Source organism: Phalacrocorax carbo, chromosome 26 (assembly GCF_963921805.1).
Source record: "Phalacrocorax carbo chromosome 26, bPhaCar2.1, whole genome shotgun sequence".
Taxonomy (NCBI): domain Eukaryota; kingdom Metazoa; phylum Chordata; class Aves; order Suliformes; family Phalacrocoracidae; genus Phalacrocorax; species Phalacrocorax carbo.
In genome coordinates this window covers 5,078,590-5,102,535 of record NC_087538.1, presented here as the reverse complement: position 1 = coordinate 5,102,535, position 23,946 = coordinate 5,078,590, and the positions used below count along the sequence as shown (strand labels likewise).

Genomic DNA, 23,946 nt, shown 5'->3' with positions numbered 1-23,946 from the left:
CACTTTTCCTGGCTGGCAGAGCCACAAACCACCCATGTCACCGAGCCAGAAGGGACTTCGGGCCCTCGGCAGCGCCAGCTGGGCCGTTGGATGCTGCCCGTGACAGGCTCTTTAGGTGAATAAGAGTGAGTTGGCTGCTTTAGGAAGGGATACGGACACGCAGCTTTGAGCCTGACCTAATCTAATTTGGAAGGATTAGGTCAAGATTAACGAGGCACGATTTAGAGCAGATCTGTTTACCCAGAGGCTCACGGGTGATTCTGTAAGAGCAAGGCCAGGCAGGCCATGGGGGACCCAGCCCCCAAATCTGGTGCGCAATTTAAGCCAGGCTTGTTCGGAAACGGCTCCCAGATCTTTCAGGCCGCCAACGGGATCTCAATAAGCCGGAGACTCGGGTTTACAACCTTATTCTTTATTATTATTATTATTTCTTGACATTTCATAAAACTAAATCTCCATTTAATTCTCATTTTAGCCAAAAATATTTTGAACTAGCTCTGTAATGCCAACAGGAAAAAAAAAAAACCAATCCACCAACAAAAAAAAAATATAGAAGAAAACACAACCGGTGCGGTCAGAGTCTCTCGAGTGGGACAGGATTCAGCTGGAAACTCAACAACAGCTGAGAAAAAAAATAAGGGGGTGGGGGGGAGAAAATAAATATCCCCATCTCGGAGAGCTCTCAAGCTGCAAGGGGAAACGGGAGGCCAGTTCCTGCCCCCGCTGCCGGGATGCGCCGACTCTGGAGGAGGAGGAAACCAGCTCTTTGCACCCTCCTCGGCCCCCGATAAAGTGCCAGGCCCACAAGAAACGGTTACAAAGGGACTGGGGTCGGGGCGCGGTTAGGAGATGTGAGACGCATCACCCCCGCCCCAAAAAATGACAGGGAAGGCAAGGAAAGAACAAGATGGCAGGTTAAAGCGGGTTCAACTCTGGGTCCGAACACCAGCTGGGGTCTGAAGATGCATCCCAAGAAATCCAGGCACCTTGGCGCAACCGGGATACAAAAGCCGATGAGGTTGGGAAGATGAGGACGGGAGTTTGAAGAAGCCAAGTCGCTCCTGGCCGTGCGGATCCTCCCCCGAAGGCTCGAGCTCCGCGTCCGAAGAAGAGCCAAAAACGCGCCTCAAAAAACTCAACCATGGGCACAACGCGGGTGGAGAACACACTGGAAAGCTTCAAAAAGGGAGAGAGGAGCTCCTAGCGGCAACAGCCAAAGCGAAAACGCCTCCCGAGGCGGATCCTTCCTTATTCCAAACAAAACCAGCTTCGGATCGGCGTGGCGGCAGCGAGATCCCAGGGAGGAAGGAGCTGGCAGGAGGTCGAGGGAAGGGGTCTTGTGAGCAAGCAGGTGCAAGAAGACAAGTGCAGCGTTGGATCCCAAAACAGAATCCGAGGGATTCGAGGTGGGGCGGGAAGAGCGTGGCCGTGTGCAAGGCCGGATCCCAGGGTGAGGCCGGATCCGGCGCGGGTAGAGGCGGCCGGCGGGGAGGGTGAGGGACGGCCGGTCAGGCACAGATTTTGATGCGGGTGCCCTTGGCTAAGATGCGAAAGAAAGGGAAAATGCGCTCGTGGAAGGAGGCGTTGAAGGTGTGGATGTGGGTCATGCTTTCAGCATTGTAGAAGCAGAGTTGACCCCGTTCGTAGTCCAGGTAGACGCCGAAGCGTCGGGGCCGTTCGCTGGGCGACAGGGCCGTCTGCTCCGTGGCCGTCAACGCCTGGTACTTCTTCCCGTTGGTGCCAACGCACCAAATTTCTCGTTTTTGGTGAGGACCCACCGTTTTTTCTTTGCGACGAGCCGTTTCGCGGGCTGCGCCCACCGCCCAACCTCGTCGACCTCCCACCTCTACCTCCCAGTAGTGACGACCGGTGGTGAAACCCTGGGAACCCAGCACGCAATAATCCGAATCGAAACGTTTGGGGTTGTCTGGCAGATCCTGACGCCGTTCGCCCAGCTTGACGCTGCGTCGGTCCAGGGAGAGGCTCAGGCGAGGGTGGGCTGTGTCGGGGTCCAGCGTGACGTCGGCTGCAAGGGAGACGGGGACGTTACGGGGTCACCGCTCACCTTTCCGTACATCCCAATCCCAAGATTTTGTTCTTCCCCCAGCCTCCTCTTAGTTCCCAACCCCAAATCCTCACCCACGTGCATACCTGCAGCACCCATGGCTATCGTAACCGATAGCCCCCAGTGGGGGTCCGTACTGCTTTTGACTGGGATAGAGTTAAAAGTTTGGATCCACCCCCAACTCTGCATTTCTTTTTTAGCTCTGAGGCGAGTCCCATCCCAGCCCTGCACAGAGGGCGACCCCGGATCCAGCTCTGCTTTTGGGATGAGCAGAGGTGCGCGTTAGGGGAGAATCCGGATCCAAGGATGGAGCAAGGAGTGGAGAGGGAGGGAAGAGGCCGGTATCGAGGGGACTGGCAGAAAAAAAAAGGGGTGAAAAATCCTGGGAAAGCAGAGCTAGAGGGGGAACCCCACCGAGGCTGGGGATACACGAGAGATCTCACTGAGAAGCCGCGTCGTCCCCTTGGGCAGAGGAGCTGGGCCTTGCTCACCTTGAGGGACTTTACTGAAGACTTTCTCCATCTTCCTCATCACCACGTCCTGCAGAAAGTAGTTGCGATATTTTTTCCCCACGTCCACCGGCACCATCTCGGGTTCCTGGAATTTTATGTTCTCGCATCTGCCGGAGGAGACGGGGAGGGGGGGGGAAAGAAAGTGGGGGTTCAGTGCGGGGAGGTAAAGACACAAGAGAAACGAGATGCCCTGCGCATAGCCAAAAATCCCAGAGCCGGGCAGAGATCGAACCGGTTACGCTGGTACAGCCAGCGATCCCCACCCTGTCTCGACCGCAGGAAGCGGCTGAATCCCGGGAAGAGACGGAGCACCCAGCACTGGGGACAGCCGACCGTGCTCCGACATGGCTCCGTTACCCGGAGCTGATTTAGGAGAGCGCCTGTTTGTCTGATTTAAAGATTGGGGGGGGGGAATGATCCCTCCAGACTTACCAGCAGCTCCTGCTTCCCTGGGACAGGAGGTCTGCGTGGGCAGACCCAGTTCTGCTCCCAAAAAGTGGCTGCCAGGTGCCATGAGGGATTCCGACACCTCTTCCCTGCCTTTTTCCTCTCCTGTATGTCCCCAGTTATCCTCAAAAATCCCATTTATCCCCCACCAGGCCATCAGCCAGCAGTTCCTACCACGGGTACGACTGAGCTTTCCCTTGTGTTAGCCAACCCCAGCCTGGAAAAGCTCCCACCGCACAGGGTTTAAAACAAAAGCTCAGAGTTTTGTGTGGAAAAACACCCCCCCAAACCCCCCCCCCCCCAATTTACAGCGAGACAATGCCGAAGGAAAGTCACTGACCTGATAAAAGTGCCTTTGATGTCCTGCAAAAGGAAGCAGCCGGGTGGGAAGTGGGGAGAAAGAGAAAGAAAAGATTAGGGAGGACTGAAGCCAATCCCACTGTGGCTCACGCTAAATCCTCTTAGCATCCACAGCTCAGCACCGTGCTGAGCTGCAACGAGCCAACCGCTCCAACGGGCAGGATGAGACCCCTCCTGCAGTCAGGCGATGGGAATATCCCACGGAGAGACATATCCCATGGATTCAGCCCTCGGTAGAGGCTTTTCCCACTACTACAGGCACCCTAGCAAACCCCAAAACTCTCAGCGTGTCCTGTTTTTCCCCTGAGGTCCCACAGATGTTGCAGGATCCCTGACCGGAGGGACGGGGAAGGATCTCGCCATCAGGAAAGGACATGCTCCCATGAAGATGACCCCTTTTGAAGTAAGGTCCACTTCCAACTTGGCAGCTCTGCTTAATTCCCACTACTAACGTTATCTCCTCGCCGGGCTGGAGTTCCTACAGCTGCCGGCGCAGAGCTGAGCGAGGGTTCACGGTCCAGAGATAAACTACATGAATCATCCCAGTTTACAGCTCTTTGGGAGAGCTCAAAATCATCTGGGAGAAGCCTTGCCCAGCATGGCAGCAGGGCCCTGCCCTCCTCCCAGGATCCCTCTTCCCATCCCAGGGATAAGGGGAAATTAAAAATAAAAAAAAGACCTTGAGAAGTTGCAGCCCGTCCTGTTTGCTCTTGTCCTCCGCCTCGGCGATGAGCCGGCTGAGGGCAGCGCTCTGCTCTTCCAGCTGGCTGATGTTGCTACTCTGACGGGCCAGCAAGCTCTCGTAGCGTTCCTCCAGCTGGTGTAAGAGCAGGACCTGCTCCCCGATGAGGAACTGGTGCAGCACCTCGAAGTCTGACTCGAATTCTTTGATCTCCAGCTTCATCTTGTCCTGCGGAGAAGGGAAGAGGGAGGAAAGGCATCCTTAGCTCAAGTGGCAGACCCAAAGGACACCGGTTTGTTTTCTCTCCCAGGCTACCAATTCCCACAACACATTCAGGCACAAAACCGCCTCAATTAAGCTCTAATTCAGCAGGGAAATGGCTTCCAGCCTTGTGATCCCAACGATTGCAGCAGAGGGACTGCAATGCCTCCGTGAGAGCTCAAATCCTCAAGGCAGGGGGGGGGAAAAGCTTCCCTGCTCATCCCCGTCGCCAGACTTCGGGCCAAGACATGCTCCCAGCGCTGGCATTTCAGCGTCCTCCTTAGCTGAGGGTTGATTATTTTTTGGCGGGGTGAAAGGTGGAAGACAGAGAAATGGGAAATGAGTAAGTGTGGAAAGGAATCACGTGCTGTGCAGCCGGCTCTTACCCTCAGCTCCGTGATCTTCTCCTCCTCGTTGGATTTCTGCTTCAGGACCGCATCCAGCTTCTTCTTTAGCGGCTCCAGGTGGCTCTGGAGTTTGTTCTGAGAGAAAGAAACGTATCTCAGGCATCCCCGACTCAGGCAATCCCCTCCTTCCTCTCCTCTTTTGGTCTCTAACTCCACAGCAGGGCTAAGAACAAAACCTCCTACCCAGATTTCAGACCACTTCCCTTCCGCTTTTTCTCTAAGTGCTCGTTCTGGGAGCTGGTTTTAATTAGAAAGGCAAAAATCCTGCCCCACTTGGATTGGGGAACATCCACAAACGCCAGACCCAGAGTCACCAAGTGCAGACTGTTCGACGCGTGGCTCCAGCCATCGCGCATGCGTCTCGCTGGGTTGGGATCAGGACCCACAGAAAGATCTGTGCTCCTAAACTCAGCACAAACCTAGGGCAGGCTTAGACCATCCTTTCAGGCTGCACCTTTCGGCAGCAGCGTGGTCCTAGATCAGCTTAAGCCACTGACGAAACCACTACCTGCTTCATCAGTCATGATTCCCTGCGCTGAATAAGCTTTGGCATTTCCAAAAACCCAACCACATCTGCCTTGCCACCCTCCCAAGGCGCTCCCTCTGCCCTTCACAAACAGCTCTACCCTTTAGAAATTATTTTTTCTGCCTCCTCGAGTATTTGCAGCATCTTTCCCATAGCAAAGGAAAGGGGAAAAATGAGCTGAGCCATCCCAAGAGCAAACAGCGCTGCCAGCCACGCTCTGACGACCCACCATGAAACAGCCCGACGCATGGACGAGACACCCCATCGCTGTACTTCCACCCCCGCGAACTACCTCCATCTCCCCAAGCTTCCTCCTGGCTACCAACCCCCCAAAAATCTCCAGGGGCTCAAAGGGCACCGTCTCCGATGGGAGCTGCCAACACATCAGCCATGGCCAGAGCTCCAGAGAGCTTCTAGCAAGGGAGGACGAAGTGAGATGCGACCACGTGTGTCAGCAACTCCTCCAAGACACATTTGGATATTAAAGGGACCAAAAAAACCTGTGCCCCTTTCTTCCAGAAGACCCCAAAAAGTAAGATGTGACCTCGCAGAGAAACCAAAGCTGCAAGAGACACGGGGTAAGCAGCAGCCTGAAGGGCTCAGCGACCATCATCCCCCATCCTCCCGCTGTGCTTCATTTCAGTCTGCCCAGTTGTGTCTGAGTGGGAAGCAACACCTTCAAGGCAGCAAAGCTGCCCTGTTAAAACCCCTGACGAAGGGTCTCCGGCGCTGGGGACTTGGGGCTGGGCTCTGAAGACCCTCAGGCTGAAGAGCCGCTCGGGAAAGGCTGCGTGAGGTGTGAACCCAGCACGACGTGGGTGCTCGTTTCAACCCGCCGCAGCCCGGAGGGGTTTCACCCAAAACCAGCCCGGCGGGACCAGCTGAGCTCATCCGCTCCTCAGCAGGATGATTTCTCCATGATCCAACCGGCTTTGCTTTCATTACCATCACTGTCTGGTCCCCAAACCTACCTCCCTGCGGTTAACCAGACCCTCCCCATCCAAACCAACCGAGCCGCCAGCTTTGTGGCTTCCCGGCCTCCTGCACCCCAACCCACGCAGTCCGTTTGTGTTGTTCCATCCCCCCCACCCCCCAACTCTCCGCTCACCGAACCAGCCAGGCAAGACCCACCCGTACACCGCCTCCAACCACCCAACGCCGTCTGCCTGCCGCCAGCACGACCCAGCCCACGCCGTCGGCTCCTGCCAGTGCTGACAGCTCTGTCTTCCCGCCCCCCCCCCCCCCCCCCCCCAAAAAAAAAAGAAAACCCCCCCCAAACCACCCTGTTATCCCGACCCCAAAACCCTGGTACCTTGTAATCCTGCACGACCTCCTCGAGAGGGACAACACTGTGATGCTTGTGGCTCCGCGACTCCCTGCACACCACGCAGATGGCTTGTTCGTCCACCTCACAGAAGAGTTTGAGGGGTTCCTGGTGCTTCTCACACAGATTCGGTGGTCCCTGACCCCCCACCACTACCAGGGCCCCTGGGACCCCTGCCGTGGCTCCCGAAACCGAGGGACCAGCGGCAGGCGGCACAAGGCGCTGGGGGTGCGGGTGCAGCTGGCGGATGATTTGTACCATGTTGGCCAGCTGAAGGTTGGGTCGGAAATTCCTCTGGAAAAAGGTTTTTCGACATTGCGGGCAGGTGAAGGTCTGGAGGCGCCGAGGCCGTGTGGTCAGGACAGGGGGAGGAGGTGTCTGCACCTCTTCTTCCTCCTCTTCCACCTCCTCTTCTTCCTCCACATCCTCCTCCATCACATCCTCATCATAGTCCTCGTCCCCAAAGTAAAGCTCTCCCCCGACCCCACCGTCCCACATGTCCTCCTCCACAGGATCTTCCCACAGGTCAGTGTCGTCTTCTTCCTCGCTCCACATGTCATCTTCCTCCTCCTCCGCACCACCATCCTCCTCCTCCTCCTCCTGCTCCACATCCAGCTCATCCTCATCCAGCTCATCCTCCTCATCCTCCAGATCCTCTTCCAGCACGTCACCCATCCCCACCTCTCCGCCGCCCACTGCCGCTGCTGCCCCGGGGTCCACCTCGTACTCAGCCTCGCCACCCCACAGCTGCGAGATGCAGACGCGGCAGAAATTGTGCCCGCAACCGATGGAAACCGGGTCCACAAAATAGTCCAAGCAAATGGCACAAATGGCTTCCTCTTGCAGCGTCTCCACCGGGTTCAGCCGCCCACTGGAGCCCCCTGAAGGGACCCCGTCTCCTAAAACTGCTGTGGCTGCCATGGGGAGGGGGCTGATTAATCCTCCTCTTCCTCGCAGAGCCCTGAGCTCCCTCTTGGCCCCCAGGTGCTCCCTGCGCTGGGGTCAGCACCAGCTCGAACACGGAAGGGTGGCCAGTTGCCTCCCAGGTGTCACCAAAGCTTTGGGGTGTCGCTTCCTCTTTCAAACCCCCTTCCCCCCCCACCCCTCCAGGGCCAGGCACTGCTCTACCCCCTGCTATAGCTTCGTTTTGTCCCCCAAAACCGGGGGCCGGCCCCGTTCCTGCCCTCCCCCGGTCCCCACCACCGGGCCTAGCCCTGCTCCCCACAACACCCCCAGGGCCCAACCGGGCTCCGGTGGAGGCCTCGCTCCTCTCCCAAACCACGGCTTCCCCACACACTCCGCGGGGACAGGCTCTAGGCCTCACCGCTCCCCACAGTGATCCCCACCGCCGGGGCTGGCTCCGGCCTCAGCCCAACGGGACCCGGAAGTGCCGCCCCCGTTAGGCCGCTTCCCCGGTACCGCCCCGCCGACCCCGGCCCGGGGGAAGACGTTCTATCCCCTCTCCCACCGCCAACCGCCGCTGACTCTCTATGGTGCGAGCTCCGCCAACAGACGGGAAACACCGCAGCGCTTCCGCTTTCCGGCCCTCCCCGCTGTAAACCCCGCCTCTTTATCATCACCTGACCGGAAGTTCCCGTACAAGGCACCGGCGGCGGGTTGCTAAGTTACCGGGTGGGCGGAAACGAGCTGGGCCGTTTTAACCGCCCCCCGGCCCCGCTGCCTCCGCTGCCCGCGTTGCTCCCGTACATTCAGCGCGGAGGGAGGCGGGGACAACAGAGGCGGCGGCCACCTCGTATTCTCTGTGGTCTCCGTCGCCGCCCGGCGGCGGGCTTGTCTACCCCTCCGCCTCGTTGCTCTCGGAGGTCTGTGGAGGAGGGCGGAACCGGCGCTGTAGGGGCGGGGCCTCCTGGGGCACCACCTGAGGGGCGGGCGGGCGCTCCCCACACCGCCCGGCTAGCTCAGTCGGTAGAGCATGAGACTCTTAATCTCAGGGTCGTGGGTTCGAGCCCCACGTTGGGCGCTTAAATATTTTTACACCCCCCGCCATGTCTTTTTTTTGCTGCCCCACCGGACTTTTCCCTCCGCCGGAGCCCCGGAGCCCCCGGTGAGGCTCCGGCCCTCGGTGCCCAGCGCACCGGAGGGGGCTGAACAGCTGTAGCCCTGCGGAGCCGCCTACCCCGCACCGCGTTTCTGTAGTGTAGTGGTTATCACGTTCGCCTCACACGCGAAAGGTCCCCGGTTCGAAACCGGGCAGAAACAGGTAACCTTTTCCTCCCCCCTCCCCCCCTTTCTTTTTGAATGTTTCTCACCTTCACACAAGCACATTTTGCTCTTACAAACGCCTCGGCCCCGCGCCTCGCGTGGGCCGTCCCCACCCCCGCCGGGAGCGGCTGCTCCCCGGGACCGTGCGGGCTCCCGGCGCGGGCTCCCGGTACCGGCACCCGGTGCCGTTAATGCCCACGATCGCTGCGGGACCCTGCACCCCCCTGGGGGCCGCAGGGCCGGCTGTGGCCGCGGGGGTTGCAGCCCAGCAGCCCGGCTAGCTCAGTCGGTAGAGCATGAGACTCTTAATCTCAGGGTCGTGGGTTCGAGCCCCACGTTGGGCGCTTTGATTTTTTCCCCTCCCCCTCCTCCATGGGGCACAAAACTACATCCCTCCTCCCCCCCCCCCGACCCACCCTTGAAAGCGGCTGAGACCTAACTCTTCATGTTCTTATTAAAAGCAAAGGGTTGGATTTTGTGGAAGGAAAAGTTCTGGAGCCAGTGATGAGAATTGCAGCCTTTCTTCCATCATTTTCCCTTTATTTAAGTTTTAATCACAGCCCTTCTTCCATAATTTTCCCCTTTATTTTTTAATCGCAGCCCTTCTTCCATCATTTTCCCTTTATTTAAGATTTCCAAGCCCAGTCTGTGTCACGCAGGGAATCGGGGCCCCATCACAGCCACTTTATTCCCCTTTTGAAGCAGAAAGGAGGACTGCAACGTGAATTCCCCTCACTGTCATTTTTTTTCTCTACATTCGCTTCCTTGGTTTTATTTGTCCTTTTTTTAAAATTATTTATTTTTTTCTTCATCTTCCCTTCTGGTTTTTGGAGGTGTGTTTGTATATATATTTAACTTGTAATTTAGAGAAGTCCTAAGGCAGAAGAGCTCACCCTGATGTGCAAAGGCCATGCCCGAGGAAAGCCAGAGCTGCAGCATCGTAGCAGCTACACAGATGATATAAAAACCCGCCGTTCTGCAGAGACCCCAAAAAGCTTGAAACGAGGCCAAATTGTTACCGTGCCTGTGTGGAATGGGAAAGAACATTTTCTTTTATTTTAGCCTTCATGAAAAGGCTTGCTGTGACCTTAGAGTTAACTCATCCATTGGTACTGATCAGTACCGTGTATAATAACCACAGGTACCACACCGGGGTGCCAAAATTGCATCTGCAGCAGAGATAAAAAAGGAGCTCAGCATCCTCTCAGCTGAATTAGAGGTTTTCCAATCATTGTGAGTTCATGGCAACAAGGCACGGGGTCAGAGAGGTGGCCGAGGCGACGTCAGAAGTGGTGGGGGACGGTGGGGAAGTCGCTGGAGAAAGAGGTCAAGTTTGCTCATCTTAAAAAGGGGGAAGGAGGCAGATAGTGAATTTAGAGACTGGTCAGCGTAGCTTCATTTCCTGCAATGTACTGGGAAAAAAAAATAGTTAAGCTGTTCATCACCTAAAAAATAACCGATGTGGCTTTGTGGTACACTGAGTTCCTTCCCTTGCGGGGAGGAGAAAAATTGAGATTTTCAATCTGGATGGACCAGGATTTTCAAACTCTTCTAGCGCAAACAAGGGGGACCCGTGGGTTTGCTGATAATTCAATCAAAACCCGGCGTCCAGCTGGGTGGGTTTGCCGAGGGTTGGGCTGCGCATAAGCCCGTCGTGAGCCTGGTGTTAATTAATATTTCGCCAAAGCTTTGGCTGAAGGAGGTGGGGTTGTTCGATTCGCAGGTCAGAGACACAAGGGAGGATGCTGAAGGCTGGGCTCAGCGCTTGCACCGGTGGGCAACAGCACGTGGATGAACATTTATCTGCTAAGGGAATGCAGATCCCACGCCCAAACATGCAGGTGGGAATATTTTTGGCACGGGAAAAACCTTCCCCCCGGGTGGAGAACTGCCCATTGCTGGAGGAGAGCACAGAGATGTCTATACCAGCATCTCAACCAAAACCCCTTCAGGACAGGCTCAACCCTGGTGCCTGGCTCCAGAGCAGGGAACGACCGTGGTGACCCCCCCAAGCATGCCCTGACTTATCTCACCAAGGACATCTGAAGCACTTCTCTCATTTTTTTTCCTCGGTGCTGCATGATTCATTTCCTCCATCGACTCACTTCTTGCAGCTCGGGAGCTGCAGGCGTCTCGCGCGGCCGGAGCTGCAGCTGCAGAGGTGGCCAAAAAAGAAAGCAAAGCTTAGATTACTCATTTGCAATTAAACCCGCGATTCTTTGGCTTGAGCACGTACAGAGGAAGGAGAGAGGTACATGATGGTGCACAAATGTATCGCACGGCTGTGACTTGATTTGGCTGATCGGCCCCAGCTGAAAATTAAAATATACCCCAAGCTGATTCAACTTGGGCAGGGTTTGACCTGGAGATCCCTCAGACCGGGTTTATTCCTGGTCCCGGCGGTTACGTTGGAGCATCCTGCCCTCCTGTGGGTTGGATCACCTCCTAAATGAGAGGTGAGGATGCTGAGCTCTGCAATTCGGAGTATCCAGCAGCAGCGCTGAGCTCGGGTATCGCCGATCAACGCCATGGCTCTTCCTCCAGCTGGGCTCAAAAACACCTGGGAAAAAGAGGGAAGAAAAAGGTTTCTTCACCCCAGAATTTTGTGTTTCGGCTGCACAGAGATGATGGGTGAGGGGGAAGGAGAGAGTGGTGGCATCCATAAGCTGTTCTTTGTGCCAAATGCTCCCCGCTGTCAACCCATTATCTGGGACTCGGAGGTCGCAAGTCAGGGCAAGGAACTTCTTTCCCCGCTTCTGTCTTTAACAGCAAACTTTTGAAGACCTTGAAACGCCTTTTGGAGTGACTCAGGTTTCAGAGGGGTGTTGCAAAACTGTTTCGCGCAGAAAAGAGCCTGAAATTCCCCTTTCTCCGCCCCTCCTTCCTTTTACATCCCTTATGAGGCTGCACTTTTCAAACAAGACCTCCCAGTTCAGATAGCAAAGGCTAATCGAGAAGGAAACTCCCAGCTGCTGCTGGAAGAAAAAAAAGATATTCAATGAAGTGAAGGTAATCGTGTCACTCTTCTTCAGCCATGGCCGAGTGCGACCCGCTGGAGAGTCTGCAGAAAGAAGCATCTTGCTCCATCTGTCTGGATTATTTCAGCGACCCAGTGTCCATCAACTGCGGGCACAGCTTCTGCCGCGACTGCATCACGCGATGCTCGGGAAAATCGGACCGGAGGTTCGCCTGCCCCCAATGCCGAGGAATTGCCCAGAAAAGAAAATTTAGACCAAACCGTGAGCTGAGGAACCTGGCGGAGATCGCCAAGAAGCTGAGCTCGAGAGCAGGGTACGCGGCCGGAGCGGGCAGCCTGTGCCCAAAGCATCAGGAACCGCTCAAGCTCTTCTGCCAGGAGGACCGGACGGCCATCTGCGTGGTGTGCGACCGCTCCCAGGCCCACCGCGCTCACACCGTCGCCCCCATCGAAGAAGCTGCCCAGGAGTGCAAAGTAAGAGATCACAGCTCACTGCTTTGCTCCAATATTTTGGGGTTGGATTCTTTCTTTTTTTGCCCATCAGGGTCTGAGTTCCATTAACCAGCAGCTTCTCCACCTTCCCGAGGATATGGGGAATGATGTCGCGTAGGATTTCCCCAAGATTTGGGATGTAGCAGGCTGGGTGGAGCTGGTAGCTCATCTAGCTGGGGTTGCTTTGCGTCGCTGCCTGGATGTGATGCAGCCACCCCAGTCTGCAGGTGCCCAGATGCGTGGTGAGGGGCGCAGCTCGGCTTGGGGGTGTGCAGGGGCAAGCGGAGACTTCAGGGTGCTGGGTCAGACCCCAGCCCGCCGGCAAAACCCACTCTTAGGGTCGCCCCCAGATGGCATGAATTGATTCAAACCTAATTTTCACCAGGACCTCCAAAGCGGGATTTCAATTTCAGCTTCTCAGGGTGACCTTGTCAGGTCGGATCCCTTTACAAAAAGCCACCGCTTTATTTGCTGTCACCCTCTCAGGAGACCACAAAGGAAGCGGAGGCTGGTAGCTCATAGAAAATACCCAAATTAGCAGCGCTGGAGCCCACCTTCACTCACATGTGCACGGGCAGGGCTCTTGCTGCTAATTTTTGTGCAAGAATTGCCTGGGAAATCCCAGATGAGTTGTGCTTTCCGCTATAAATCTCTCCCTGAAGGAATTTCTTTCTAGGCAACTATCTCAGGATAAGAACAATGGTGCTGGGAGGCATTTTTCATTCCCTTGAGGGAGGACAGGGTCAGGAGGAGGAGGAGGAGGAGGAGGAGTTGGTGCTTGTGCGGAGGAAGCTCGGTGACATTTCATCCTGCCCACAGGGGAAGAAATGACTGGGAATAGGGAGGTGAAAGGTGACGTTAGTCACACTGTGAGCATGAAACAAGGCGAGAGGGGGGAGGGAAGAAGTGAGGGGCAGGAAAGAGAAAAATCAGCTGATGAAAAATAAAAGGGGTCAGGGTGGGACGCGTGCACCGCAAACGTCCATCGGCATTTGCCACGGGAACGCCTTTTAGGAGTAGATGTTAAAAAACCCAGGTATTCCTAAGGTGCAATTCATCCTCTCCTAAAAACAAACTCTGGCAACGTTATTCATATTATTCCTTGGACTGCAGAAGGAGCCGAAGGTGACAAATTCGGGCAGAAACGCTGATTCTGCAGATGATGGGAAGTTGCAGTAATTTGGGGGACCTGATTAAGGGTAAAAAAATGGATGCTGTGCTCAGGAGGGAATAAAATGAGCCAAACAAGGAGAACAGATTACAGGGTCTGCAGAAAATAACTGGCCACAAATACACTGGGAGAAGGAGCTGGAAAAGACCGGAATAGGGGTGTAAATGAGGCTGCAATATTAAATATTACCTTTATTTGACTCTTCATTTGCAAGATGCTTCATAGAAAAGGTCTGGGGTGAAGAGGGGCAACAGAATAAAGAATATTTAAATATTTCCAAGTTCTGGTGGTCTCATGCTCGAACACACCGGCAATTAGCTAGAGCAACATTGAAGCTGTGTACCCCCCCTCCCCAACAACTTGCAAATTAATATTTTTTTTTTTTTTTTAATGCCCAGGAGCAAATCCAAAGCAAACTGAAGAGCCTCAAGGATGAAAGAGAAAGGCTCCAAGCATTAAAACTGGCTGAGGAGAAGAGAAGCCAGAAGCATCTGGTATGTACTCGCTGCTGCTGCATGCATGGAGGGGGTCTTCTGCAGGTCTGACCTGCAGGTTAAAAGATGTTGGGTTGGCACCTAAATTTACAGTGAGGAGGAAAACGCCCCCAGCTGCTCCACCCAGCTGGGCCCATCTCTGCTGCACTCGCTCCGTCTTAGCGAAGCGCCCGTGAATGAAACGCAGATGTTTCTCGAGGGGAAATTGGCAGCCACGAAGTGCTAGCGGAGAGCAAGGTGGTTTCCGAATGGTTGAAGGGAGGTGCTTGCTGCTTAGCCGAGCCACGTTTCGGACAGAGCTGATGGGCGTGTGGGTCTTCCTGGGCAAGATTTACGTGACGGTGCTGTAGAGGGATGGTGCTTCAGACCTCTCCATCTTCGCCGCAGCCTGCTGCAACCCAGGAGCTGCTTTCTACCATCCAGCCCTGGAGCTGGGTCAGCCACGCACCAAACAGGAGGTCCGTGGGGGTGTTTGTGTTCAGCTCAGACCCTGGTGGGGCTTTTCTGCTTTTCTACTGCTGCGTAGCTGTCTGGGACCTGGTGAGGGTGGTGGCTCCCGTGACAGCTTGGGGCACCTGAGCATCCAGAAGGAGACACGTGTCCTTCGGAGAGAGCAACACGCCAGGTGTTTCCACCACCTCGCAGCCCTGTTTTGGGGTACCGCAGGTTGGGGAATGGATCTGTAGCTCTAAGGAAGTGAGAAATGGTGATTTCCTCAAAAGCAGAAGCAGAAAGCATGACAGATGTTTTCTTGCAGCTTCATGAGAACGGGGAAGGCTGCGGGGGTGAAGGTGATCAGAGACAGGCAATGACCTTCCTGCTAAATAAAGCGGGGATGGAAGGAAAACAGCACAAATGTGCTGCTGGTTGCTCGTGCCACAGTCCCTGGTCCAGGTTCGGCCCTGTACCATCCAGCTACTGCCCTCAATGCCAGCGCCTGGGAGTTCTGGGGAATTGCCAGGGACCGTTTCCAACGCCCTCCTGCAGGATCTCGCCACTGAATCCCCTTCTCACCCCCGTGTCCTCAAGCACTATCCCAGCAGGGTTTGTCCCATCAAACACTCACAGATGCCCACATGCAACGCCTGGTCGCCTCCAGGCTGTGGGAAAAACATGAAGCAACGCTGCCCTCATCTTTCTTAAGCTGAAAAATAAAAACAACCCCCAAAAAGGCCAGAAGTATTTTATGGCTCCACAGGGTATCACACCACATAAAGCTCAAAGGGGACCCAGAGCCATGCTACGGACTCAGACTGGCCTCAGGGCCAAAGACCAGTCCTCGCTCCTGTTTTATTTAACCAGGTTTCGTAGGTCTCAGGTTTCTTCTGTTCTCATCCCTCCCCGTCTGTTCCTTGCAGGAGCAGACAAGAGCCGAGAGGTGGAAGATCATGTTGGTGTTTCAGCAGCTGCACCAGTTCCAGGATGAGCAGGAACGTCTCCTCCTGATGTGGCTGGAGGATGTGGAGAAGCAGATAGTGCAGACCCAGACCGAGAATGATAAGAAGATCTCTGCAGAGATATCCCACCTGGGCAACCTCATCTGGGAGCTGGAAGGGATGAGTCCACAGCCAGAGAATAAATCCCTGCAGGTGAGAGCAAGGAGTTGGGCAGCGGAGCTTGCAGTGCTCTGAATGTGCCGTTGAGGTGGTGGCCTCTTCCCCCTCTCCCCACTCTCTTTGCGTAGTTTACAGAGATGTTCATTTCACGAAAAAGCCCTATTGTACGCTGTATGTCAACGTTAATGAGCTATACTATGTCATACCCAAACCACGAGGAGGAGGACCCCAGAATTAGTCTTTCAGCATCTTGGAAGTGTCCACCAGCTGCTTCCCTCCCAACCCCAGGCAAAGCAAGAGAGGTTGATGCATGTCTTGCAGAACTTTGGCAAGAGCTAATAAATGAATCCCAGCTTAATTCCAGGGTGAGGCTGCCCAGCGTAGGGCCATCCTTTCCCTCCCCAAGAGGCCACATCAGGCAGGACATAAGCAGAAGCAGTGTTTGGAAGTGGACATGACATTCCACCAGCTGTATTTGAGCATTTCTTCTAGCCGGGGAACAAATGGGCCACTGTATGAGTACCAGAGGTCCTGATCCTGCTCTGTGCTGGCACAAGAAAACCCAAACCAAACAAAGCGTGCTTGCAAACAACATCTGAGGGAGATAAGATGTATAAACAGGCCTGAAGATCGCTTAAAGTTTAATTCCCATCTTCTCTCTCCTTTAGGATGCCAGGAGTGCCTTGACCAGGTACGTGGCTCTCCCTTTCCAGAGGGGACGGTTGTTCCTGGCACAGTGTCACAAAGTGGACAGGAGTGGGGGAGCAGGAGGGTTTGTCCTCTCTACCAGGGTCCCCAGTGCTCAGGGTGAAGAAGAAACTAGGGAGAAGATGGCACTGGGGTGAGATCACATCCCACCATCTCCATTCAGCTGGAGGAAGCCAATATCCACCATCGAGGAGGTCCAGAGCAAGTGTGCGTCCTCCACAGGGACATTGGCACCACTGATATGCCCAGCAATGTCTCATTTGGCTCAACCTGATCCCTGGGGAAAAACAAGCTCACCCTGCAGCTTTTCTAAGCAGGGTTTCTACGTAGCTCACTCAGCAAGGAAGGAATACAAAAGTCTTCTCCTTCCAGGTGTGAAGCAAGGACTTTCCAGCAACTGACAGAGAAGTTTCCCAGAGTGGAAAAGAGACTCAAGGATTTATCTCAGAAAAACATTGTTCTGAAGGAAGCCCTGAGGAAATTCAAAGGTACAAAGGAAGGGGACAATCTAAACACACTTCTGCAGCTGGGAAGGAGTGGACACTAGCCAATTACCAGCATAAAGCCCCGGCTTAGGAATGCTAACGATGAGTTACTCAATAACCCTCCTATCTAGGGCTGGGGCTGGAAAAGGGAGGGTAACTCTGTTCCCAGGCATATTTGCACACAAGTCTGAAGGCCAGAGTGATGTGAAGGACTAAAGCAAGCGCCCTCCCTTTAGCTACACAAAGGAAATGAATCAAATTCTTGATTCCGGTCCTATTTAACCCAAACAGGCTGTAGGTAACATCTAGCCATCCGCGAGGGAGTCAGTGTGAAAAGTCAACGTATTGCAAACGGATGGTGGTGTGTCCTTAGATAAGCCCTGAATGAGCTATTTTGAGACTGTTCTGCATGTTCAGATAACTGTCCCGTTCCGTCCTCCGGTCTCCAATTAGTAATTGTTGCAGTTAGCTCTGAATTAAAAAATAATCCTTATAAAGCTGGTCATATTGGGTTTGAAGGTCCATCTCTCCGTGAGCTGGACTTGTTCACCTGGTGATTTTGCTTGTTTTGCAAGGGGAAAAGCGCACCTCCTCGTATTTACCCATTTCTAATACACTCCCTCTCCTCCATAAACAAACTAATGGCACTTTTCTCTCCTTCCAGAGAGTCTCCCAGTTGAACTGGATGTGCAATGGGGTAAGTCTCAGGAGACTGGAGGTATACTGGGATGAAAAAGTGAGAACAGCAAAAGCAGGGAATTCGCACTTTCCTAGCGGGTCGGCAAGATGAATTTCTAGTCGCCTTTGATCAGAATTAAAAATAGTACAAATTAGAGCCTTTAAATAGATCCATATGGCGTATTTCATGGAGAAAGCCTTTACCAAACAGCTCTGGTCAGGCCAAGATTTCATTCCTAGGAAAAAAAAATATAGGAGGGTGCAAACAGAGAAAAATATCCATCACCTTCCCTCTGACATGCTGTTTTTCTCTCGTGCTTTCCTTCCCATCAGCAAACGTGACTCTGGATCCGGACACGGCAAACCCCCACCTCATCCTCTCCGAGGACCGGAGGAGCGTGAGGTGGGATGAAACGCCCCAGAATTTGCCCAGCAATCCCCAGAGATTTGATACCTACTGCTCCGTGTTGGGCTGTGAAGGCTTCACGGCGGGGAGGCGCTACTGGGAAGTGCAGCTGGGCAGCAGGGGATTTTGGGCTGTGGGGGTGGCCAGAGACTCGGCGTGGAGAAAGGGTTGGATTAATCTCGACCCTTCCCAGGGGATTTGGGCTGTTGGCATCTGTGGGGACAGGTTTCAAGCTTTCACCTCCTTTGAAACGGTTCAGCCTCTGAATGGGAGGCCAAGGACTATCCGGGTCTCTCTGGATTACGAGAAGGGACACGTGGCTTTCTTTGATGCCGATAACGAGACCTTGGCTTTTGCTTTTCCTCCAACTTCTTTCAACGGAGAGAAAATCCTGCCTTTCTTCTGGGTTTGGGAGTCCAGCATCCAGCTGTCTCCCTGAGACAACATGGGCAAAAAGATGGACGTTACATGCTCTAGTAGACAAGCCTTCAGTTTGATCCAGGAAACCACACTTTGGAATCCACATTTTGGGAATCTGTCGACGGTAAAGAATAAAGTGGAGCAAATGAGTCCGGGTGTCCGCTTTGATTCTCATTCTCATGGGGTTTTCAAGAGCAGTAGGTTGAGAAGGGATCATCGTGGGCAGACCTCTGGATTTTTTTAACATTTGGGTACTCTCCAAGATTTTGCTAAAGAATATCGCCCTGGGACGAGCAGGAAAGTGCAGACTATAATTTGTGCAACAGCCCCTGGGACACCAATTTCATGGCTTTAATCCCTTCTACTCTTCTCCCATCCTTTCCAATTTTTCCTTACCTTAACTTCCAACAATGACATTCCTGCAGGGCTGAAGAAGCTGGCTCTGGTTCCTGGTTTATTTACTAGAAAGGAAGAGATGATACCACTGAATTTAGTGTAATATCTGCTATTTTCCCACCAAAACCTCTTTTGAGCCAAAAACCTCACAGAATTGGAAAGATTATACGCATTTTAAGGCTTTGCTGTTGAAATCCATGGATTCCAGCTGCCTTTCTCAGAATTGTGGGGTGGAAAGAGGTTGGAGGAGTAAAGAGGAACAGAAAGGGTTTGAACTCTGCCTTTGTGCAATTTATATATATGCATTTGGGTCAGAAAGCTTAGTAAACAGTTTTGCACATAAAAATTTATATAAAATGACTGTATTGAAGTGTCTTTCTATATTTCAAGGACTGTTTTCTCTTCCTCGTTAGAGAGAAATTGGGAAAACAGTGCTGTGCCACCACCAGCATGGCAAACCCTGGTGGCTTTGCTGCCCCCTCTTGACCTGTTTCTTGTAAAGCTGAAAGGAAAACACTTAACGGAGCCTTTCTTGCTTCATCACAGCTGTGATGAGGGACTAGCAATGACTCTTCCTGCTAATGTGCCTGAAAACCAGCTGGACTGGAAAGGGGTGGAAAGGCAAATGAATGATGCTGGAAAGAAGGGACAACAACAATTTTTGAAAGTAAGGGCATTTAAAGAGCAGGAAAAGGAAGGAAAAGCATCGGTCCAGACTCTCAGCTATCCCCCAGCGGATCAGAGGAACCTGCCAGGACCTTGCAAGGTCTTGGAGGCATCAGCAGTCTCCGGGGACACGCGAGCATCTTTGATCCATAGCGGTCTCTGCAGGGTGTTAGTCTGATGTCCCACCTTACCCCAAGGGCAAAGCTGACGTCCCAGGGATCACGAGTGGCAGAAATTTCTTCTGACAGCCAGGAAGGCCATGCCTTGGGGCAGGTTGTACATTTGAACCCTCAGGGTCACCCAAGAGATGTGAGAGTCCTCCCAGACAACTCTACAGACACAGTTCTGAAGAGTGCTGAGGTCCTTCCCAAGTCCTGTCACCCCTGGTAGCTCAGAAGCATTTTCAGCCAGTGGCCATCTCCCACCCCAGCTGCCCCACAACCTCTCTGAGGAGCTAGTAGGGTGTGAAACTCCTGTTCTAGCTGCTGTTGAGTCACCAAATCCACAGGTCTCCACTGATTCAAAGGACAGGCTTTGGACACTGAAAAATCCCAGTCCCTTTGGGAAAGGGTAAAAATGGGCATGTCCAATTCTCTTCCTCCCCATCTGACTAACAGCTAGTTCCCAGCACCAGCAGAGCAATGTAAGTAATAAAGCCCTGCTGAAAAGGGGCTGGACCTCGGTTTAACCAATGGTTTAGAATAAGGAAGAGAAATCTCATTCCTTCCTGATTATTCAAAAATGAAACTTGGCAGCCAAGATGTCTGTGGAAGGGCTCCAGGATGAAGCCTCTTTCTCCACCTGCCTGAAACTTCTCCAAGACCCAGTGTCCATCCACTGTGGGCACAGCTTTTGCTGGGTGTGCATCACTGAGAACTGGGAAGGGCTGACCACCAACGTCTCCTGCCCCCGCTGCAGGGAGACCGTGCCCCAGCAGAGCCTCCGACACAACTGGGAGTTGGCCAACATCACTGAATTAGCCAAGATGTTGAACCTGCGACAGGTCAGAGAGATGGAAGGAGGGGAGAAGTTGTGCAAGGAGCACCAGGAAACCCTGAAGCTTGTCTGCAAAGACGAGGAAAGGCTTGTCCGCATTGTGTGCGACAGGTCCAAGGTGCACCGTAACCATTCTGTGGCTCCCATGGACGAGGCTGCCCAGGAGTACAGGTGAGGGGTTTCGGGGCACATTGACACATAAAGGGCCAGAAGATCTTCATGTCGATGCTTTGGATGGGTGTAAATACCTGTATAGCCTTTGAGCTGCGGGATAAACCACCTGTGGACTCCCCCATCCTTGTCTCTTGATACCAACTACTGAGGGGGCATTATCCGCCCTGCAGAAGAGGTGGGCGTAGGAGCACCACGGTCTGGGGGCCCAAGGGGTTGTCTCCCCCAGGGTTCAGCCACCAGCAAAGGCTTAGGGAAGAGTAAGAAACAGAGGCATATGATTTCTCACCACCACCATCCCCATGTAACCTTTTAACCTCACAATTTGCAATGCCAGGGCTTTACTGAGCCCTCATGAGGGTTTGTTTATCCAGCAACCATAAATGGCTCTCTGCTCCAGGATGCGGGTCCCTTATCAAGATCAGCTATGCTGAAGATCAGTAGGAAAAAAAAAAGAGAGAGAGAGAGGAAAGAGATCCTCAGCCCTTCTCCTACCCCACAGCTCCCTGAAATCTCCTTGACCTTGGTTAAGAAAAAAAGGGGGGGGGGATTTTAGTAGCTTTGAAACAGTCACAGGTGTCACAAAACTTTCCCAACACTTATTTCAAGAGCAGTCAAGAGTTCCCCATTGTTTCTGCTGAGCTACGTCAAAATCCATGAGATTGCAAATGTGACTGAATTTCCAAAGAAATTGACTTCCCCCTGCTCCAATCTTTACCTTCAGCTCCTTATTTCTATTTTTTTAAAAACTCTAAAAGCTTTGCATCAATTGCTACCAGCTGACCTAAGACTAAGCTAAGAAAAAAAAACCAAAAACAAACCACACTTTTCAAATGAAGGTGTTGTTTCTCCCAGCTAAATGGCCCTGCTCACAGCAAACTGCTATCCTCCAGAGGTCGAAACTTTCTTGCACCAGCAGCAGATGCAGGTGCCAAATCCATCTGCCTCCCGCTGCTCTGGACCAGCTGGTGTTGGATGTAATAGCTCTTCAGCTGGTCTGCTTGCAATCTGGAATGAGCCTGCTCTAATTCTGCATTGAGCTTTTTTTCCCCCCCTCTTGGCTTCACCCCTCACAAGGTACTTTCCAGCAATGATGCCTCTGCAGGCAGCTCAGGCCAACCTGAAATTAGTTTCCTGCTGCAACAGAGAAGCTGGAAAGACCCAGAATGAGTTTCAAGCCAGCTGCGCACCAGGAAGCGCCCTTGGTGTTGCAATAGCAAAGAGCCTGCCTCTGATGCCATTAAAAACAGGGACTTATTTCTTTCCTCTCAGGAATAAATTCAGGCCCAGCTGCAGCTTCTGAAATCAGAGCAAGAGGCCCTTCAACCTTCCATGGAGAAAGAAGACAGAGTCCAGGACTACATTGTAGGTCCCCATTAGTTTTCCTTGGCAGAGGAAGGGGGGGAAAGGAGGAACATCTCCTCTTCCTCTCTTCTCCCATGGGTGGGTGGTGCTCAAGGGGTGTAGGGAAGGGAGAGCGGGTTTGTAACTTCCCCAAATGCATTTTTTTTTTAGTGGATCCCACCAATGCTTGACCCACCATTGACTCTTGATGCTCTTGTCCCATTCTCTACTTTCCATTCCCCCCCCCTTCGGATTGCCCTTGGCAGAAGGGGACAGAAGCTGAAAAGCAGAAGACTGTGGTCAAATACAAGGAGCTACACAAATTCCTGGAGGAGCAGGAGTCCTTTCGGCTGGCCCAGCTGGACACAGAGATAATGAACACACATGAAGAAATCCTTACCAGTTTTTTGGAGGAGACCACGGGCCTGGTCATGGTGATTGAAGTGATGGAGAAGATATACAAGCAGCCAGGCCATGAACTCCTGAAGGTGAGACCCCAGCCTTCCCAAAATTGCTGTGAAGGCACTGGTTGAGCACCAGCTTGGTCTCCAGCTCTCGGTTTTATACCCCAACATGCTAAAAGAGGGACTTCACAACAGTAGGACCCCAGTACTCCAAGGGGAGGTATTCCAGGTCACTAAGTCTCATTTTGTCTCTCATCTAGGGCATCAAAACCACCTTAAGCAGGTATGTGGACCTTCTCCCATCAAAATTTCACCACAATAGAGCAGCTTTGTAGCAGGATACTGAGAGAAATCATGTAGGGACAGGTTGGCCCTTCTGCAATACAGACTTGGACTTGACTGAGGACACTGGGATTTGGAAGGAGGGGACTTCCTCTCTACTTGGTTAATGATAAATTAAGGCATGTACTGGCACTGATGGCTCAGTCACCTGCATGAGCTGAACTAGGAGGGCAGGGCTCCATTTCTGTAGGGCACAGGTTCCTACGCTCTCAAAGTGAATATCTGGTGGGGGCGTGTTGAGGAAGACATAAGCCATTGCTGAAGAGCTAGCTCAGGGTAACAAAAACAAGCATCATCCTGGAACAAGGTGTCAGGGTGCAGCAAGGGCTGATGGCTCCCTCGGATCGGCACGCAACTGCACAGGGAGCGGAGACATCACCAGGCATAGCCCTATTCCACATACCTGAGCAAGGAGAGCCAAGCAAGGCTGGGAAGAGCAGCTGAGGGTAGCCCAGAGCATCAGGCGGGTTCATGGGCCCGAGGTAGGGCTGGGGGCAAGCCAAGAAGGCAGCCCATGGGATAAATCAGCAGGGTCCACAGCCATGCATGGATGCTTCGCCTAAGCAGCTTGCAAAAGAACTAAATACTTCAGGGCTGAGCTTAAATAGAGCCCCTGGACCATGGGTGTGGGATCCCAGGTGGGTCTGCTCAGGGATGTTAATTGCCATTAGGACCCTGACTCAACCACCTCATCCTTTCACAGCTGCAGCAAACCAATAAACATCTACAAGGGCGATGTGTGATTTGCTAAGATCTGCGATACGATGCAAACCCATCATCTTCCCTCCACGAGTTCTCCCCGCTGACTGCTGATAAAACACTGGGTAACAAACTACAACAGGTGTAAATACATCCCCTCTTTTCCTTCCAGGTGTGAGAGGGAAACGTTCTCACAGCCACTCGATATTTCCCCTGAGCTGGAAAAGAAATTCTGTGATTTCACAGAGAAAACAGCAGTTGTCAAGCAGGCTGTGGAGAAATTTCAAGGTACCATGCGCAGGTCCAGAAGGGAAAATATCATTGTGCTCCTCTGTGGGGAGGAATGGAGTGAAACCATGTGAAAGAAATACATCCTGGCTGTTGAATGAGGACTGGTTGTTATTTTTTCCCAAGATCCAATAATGAGGTTGTAAACGAGCAGCGAGTGTTAGTCTGATGTCACCTGCCTCCTGCTGTTGTTGCCTGTTGCTTTGGGTCCCATATATTTCACATTAACTACGTGGAGATAGTGTCCTGCTGCTCTCCCGCGCTCCTTGTCGCAGACATGCCCCAATGCGTCGCTGTATTTGCTTTCTTTGCAGCAGCCCCTCTGCGCGTGGGTGAATTTCACATGTATAGTCCTGCTTTTCTCCTTTCCCTCCTCAAGTTTCTCTACATTCCCCCAAGCTTGTTCCTGACTCTCCGGATTTTTGCAGAAATCCAGAATCAGTCCA

General features: G+C 53.1%; 3 protein-coding genes, 1 long non-coding RNA gene and 3 other non-coding genes across 8 annotated transcripts; 5 read left to right on the top strand and 2 right to left on the bottom strand.

Moving 5' to 3' along the window:
* Positions 1–391: 391 nt before the first annotated feature.
* Positions 392–7,713, bottom strand: TRIM41 (tripartite motif containing 41). The gene is made up of 6 exons (XM_064473953.1): positions 6,573–7,713; positions 4,714–4,809; positions 4,064–4,294; positions 3,365–3,387; positions 2,557–2,684; positions 392–2,026 (listed from the first exon to the last, which is right to left on the bottom strand). The coding sequence occupies exons 1-6, from the start codon at positions 7,503–7,505 to the stop codon at positions 1,509–1,511; spliced, it is 1,929 nt and encodes a 642-aa protein (XP_064330023.1). The 5' UTR covers positions 7,506–7,713; the 3' UTR covers positions 392–1,508.
* A 779-nt stretch (positions 7,714–8,492) lies between these two features.
* TRNAK-CUU (transfer RNA lysine (anticodon CUU)) lies at positions 8,493–8,565 on the top strand. Its single transcript has one exon. It is a non-coding gene; the product is annotated as a tRNA-Lys (tRNA).
* A 166-nt stretch (positions 8,566–8,731) lies between these two features.
* Positions 8,732–8,804, top strand: TRNAV-CAC (transfer RNA valine (anticodon CAC)). The gene has a single exon. It is a non-coding gene; the product is annotated as a tRNA-Val (tRNA).
* A 274-nt stretch (positions 8,805–9,078) lies between these two features.
* On the top strand, positions 9,079–9,151 carry TRNAK-CUU (transfer RNA lysine (anticodon CUU)). The gene has a single exon. It is a non-coding gene; the product is annotated as a tRNA-Lys (tRNA).
* Positions 9,152–9,260: 109 nt separating this feature from the next.
* Positions 9,261–22,302, bottom strand: LOC135317660 (uncharacterized). The gene is made up of 4 exons (XR_010376407.1): positions 22,168–22,302; positions 18,591–18,655; positions 10,841–10,960; positions 9,261–10,219 (listed from the first exon to the last, which is right to left on the bottom strand). It is a non-coding gene; the product is annotated as an uncharacterized LOC135317660 (long non-coding RNA).
* Positions 11,502–18,344, top strand: LOC104044842 (E3 ubiquitin-protein ligase TRIM7). Its single transcript, XM_009504731.2, has 7 exons — positions 11,502–12,258; positions 13,846–13,941; positions 15,300–15,530; positions 16,166–16,188; positions 16,578–16,693; positions 17,355–17,387; positions 17,702–18,344. The coding sequence occupies exons 1-7, from the start codon at positions 11,842–11,844 to the stop codon at positions 18,211–18,213; spliced, it is 1,428 nt and encodes a 475-aa protein (XP_009503026.2). The 5' UTR covers positions 11,502–11,841; the 3' UTR covers positions 18,214–18,344.
* Positions 19,894–22,174, top strand: LOC135317646 (E3 ubiquitin-protein ligase TRIM39-like). Of its 2 annotated transcripts, XR_010376396.1 has the most exons (3): positions 19,904–20,423; positions 21,696–21,788; positions 22,034–22,174. XR_010376396.1 is itself a non-coding variant. In XM_064474074.1 (2 exons), exons 1-2 carry the CDS (start codon positions 20,017–20,019, stop codon positions 21,724–21,726), a joined length of 438 nt encoding a protein of 145 aa, XP_064330144.1. In that variant the 5' UTR covers positions 19,894–20,016; the 3' UTR covers positions 21,727–21,929. The 2 variants fall into 2 exon arrangements, 1 of the variants encoding a protein (XP_064330144.1); XM_064474074.1 differs by lacking the exon at positions 22,034–22,174 and having other exon boundaries at positions 19,894–20,423; positions 21,696–21,929.
* Positions 22,303–23,946: the final 1,644 nt, after the last annotated feature.

What these genes read in the sequence shown, in the direction of transcription:
- TRIM41 (XM_064473953.1), bottom strand. Translation starts at nt 7,505, where the DNA reads ATGGCAGCCACAGCAGTTTTAGGAGACGGGGTCCCTTCAGGGGGCTCC. An exon ending in AGAAGATCACGGAGCTGAGG is followed by an intron (nt 4,295 to 4,713) that starts GTAAGAGCCGGC and finishes CCTTCTCCGCAG; the next exon opens with GACAAGATGAAGCTGGAGAT. An exon ending in CTTCAGTAAAGTCCCTCAAG is followed by an intron (nt 2,027 to 2,556) that starts GTGAGCAAGGCC and finishes TCTCCCTTGCAG; the next exon opens with CCGACGTCACGCTGGACCCC.
- LOC104044842 (XM_009504731.2), top strand. Translation starts at nt 11,842, where the DNA reads ATGGCCGAGTGCGACCCGCTGGAGAGTCTGCAGAAAGAAGCATCTTGC. An exon ending in AGAGAAGCCAGAAGCATCTG is followed by an intron (nt 13,942 to 15,299) that starts GTATGTACTCGC and finishes TGTTCCTTGCAG; the next exon opens with GAGCAGACAAGAGCCGAGAG. An exon ending in CAGAGAATAAATCCCTGCAG is followed by an intron (nt 15,531 to 16,165) that starts GTGAGAGCAAGG and finishes TCTCTCCTTTAG; the next exon opens with GATGCCAGGAGTGCCTTGAC.
- LOC135317646 (XM_064474074.1), top strand. Translation starts at nt 20,017, where the DNA reads ATGTCTGTGGAAGGGCTCCAGGATGAAGCCTCTTTCTCCACCTGCCTG. An exon ending in GAGGCTGCCCAGGAGTACAG is followed by an intron (nt 20,424 to 21,695) that starts GTGAGGGGTTTC and finishes CTTTCCTCTCAG; the next exon opens with GAATAAATTCAGGCCCAGCT.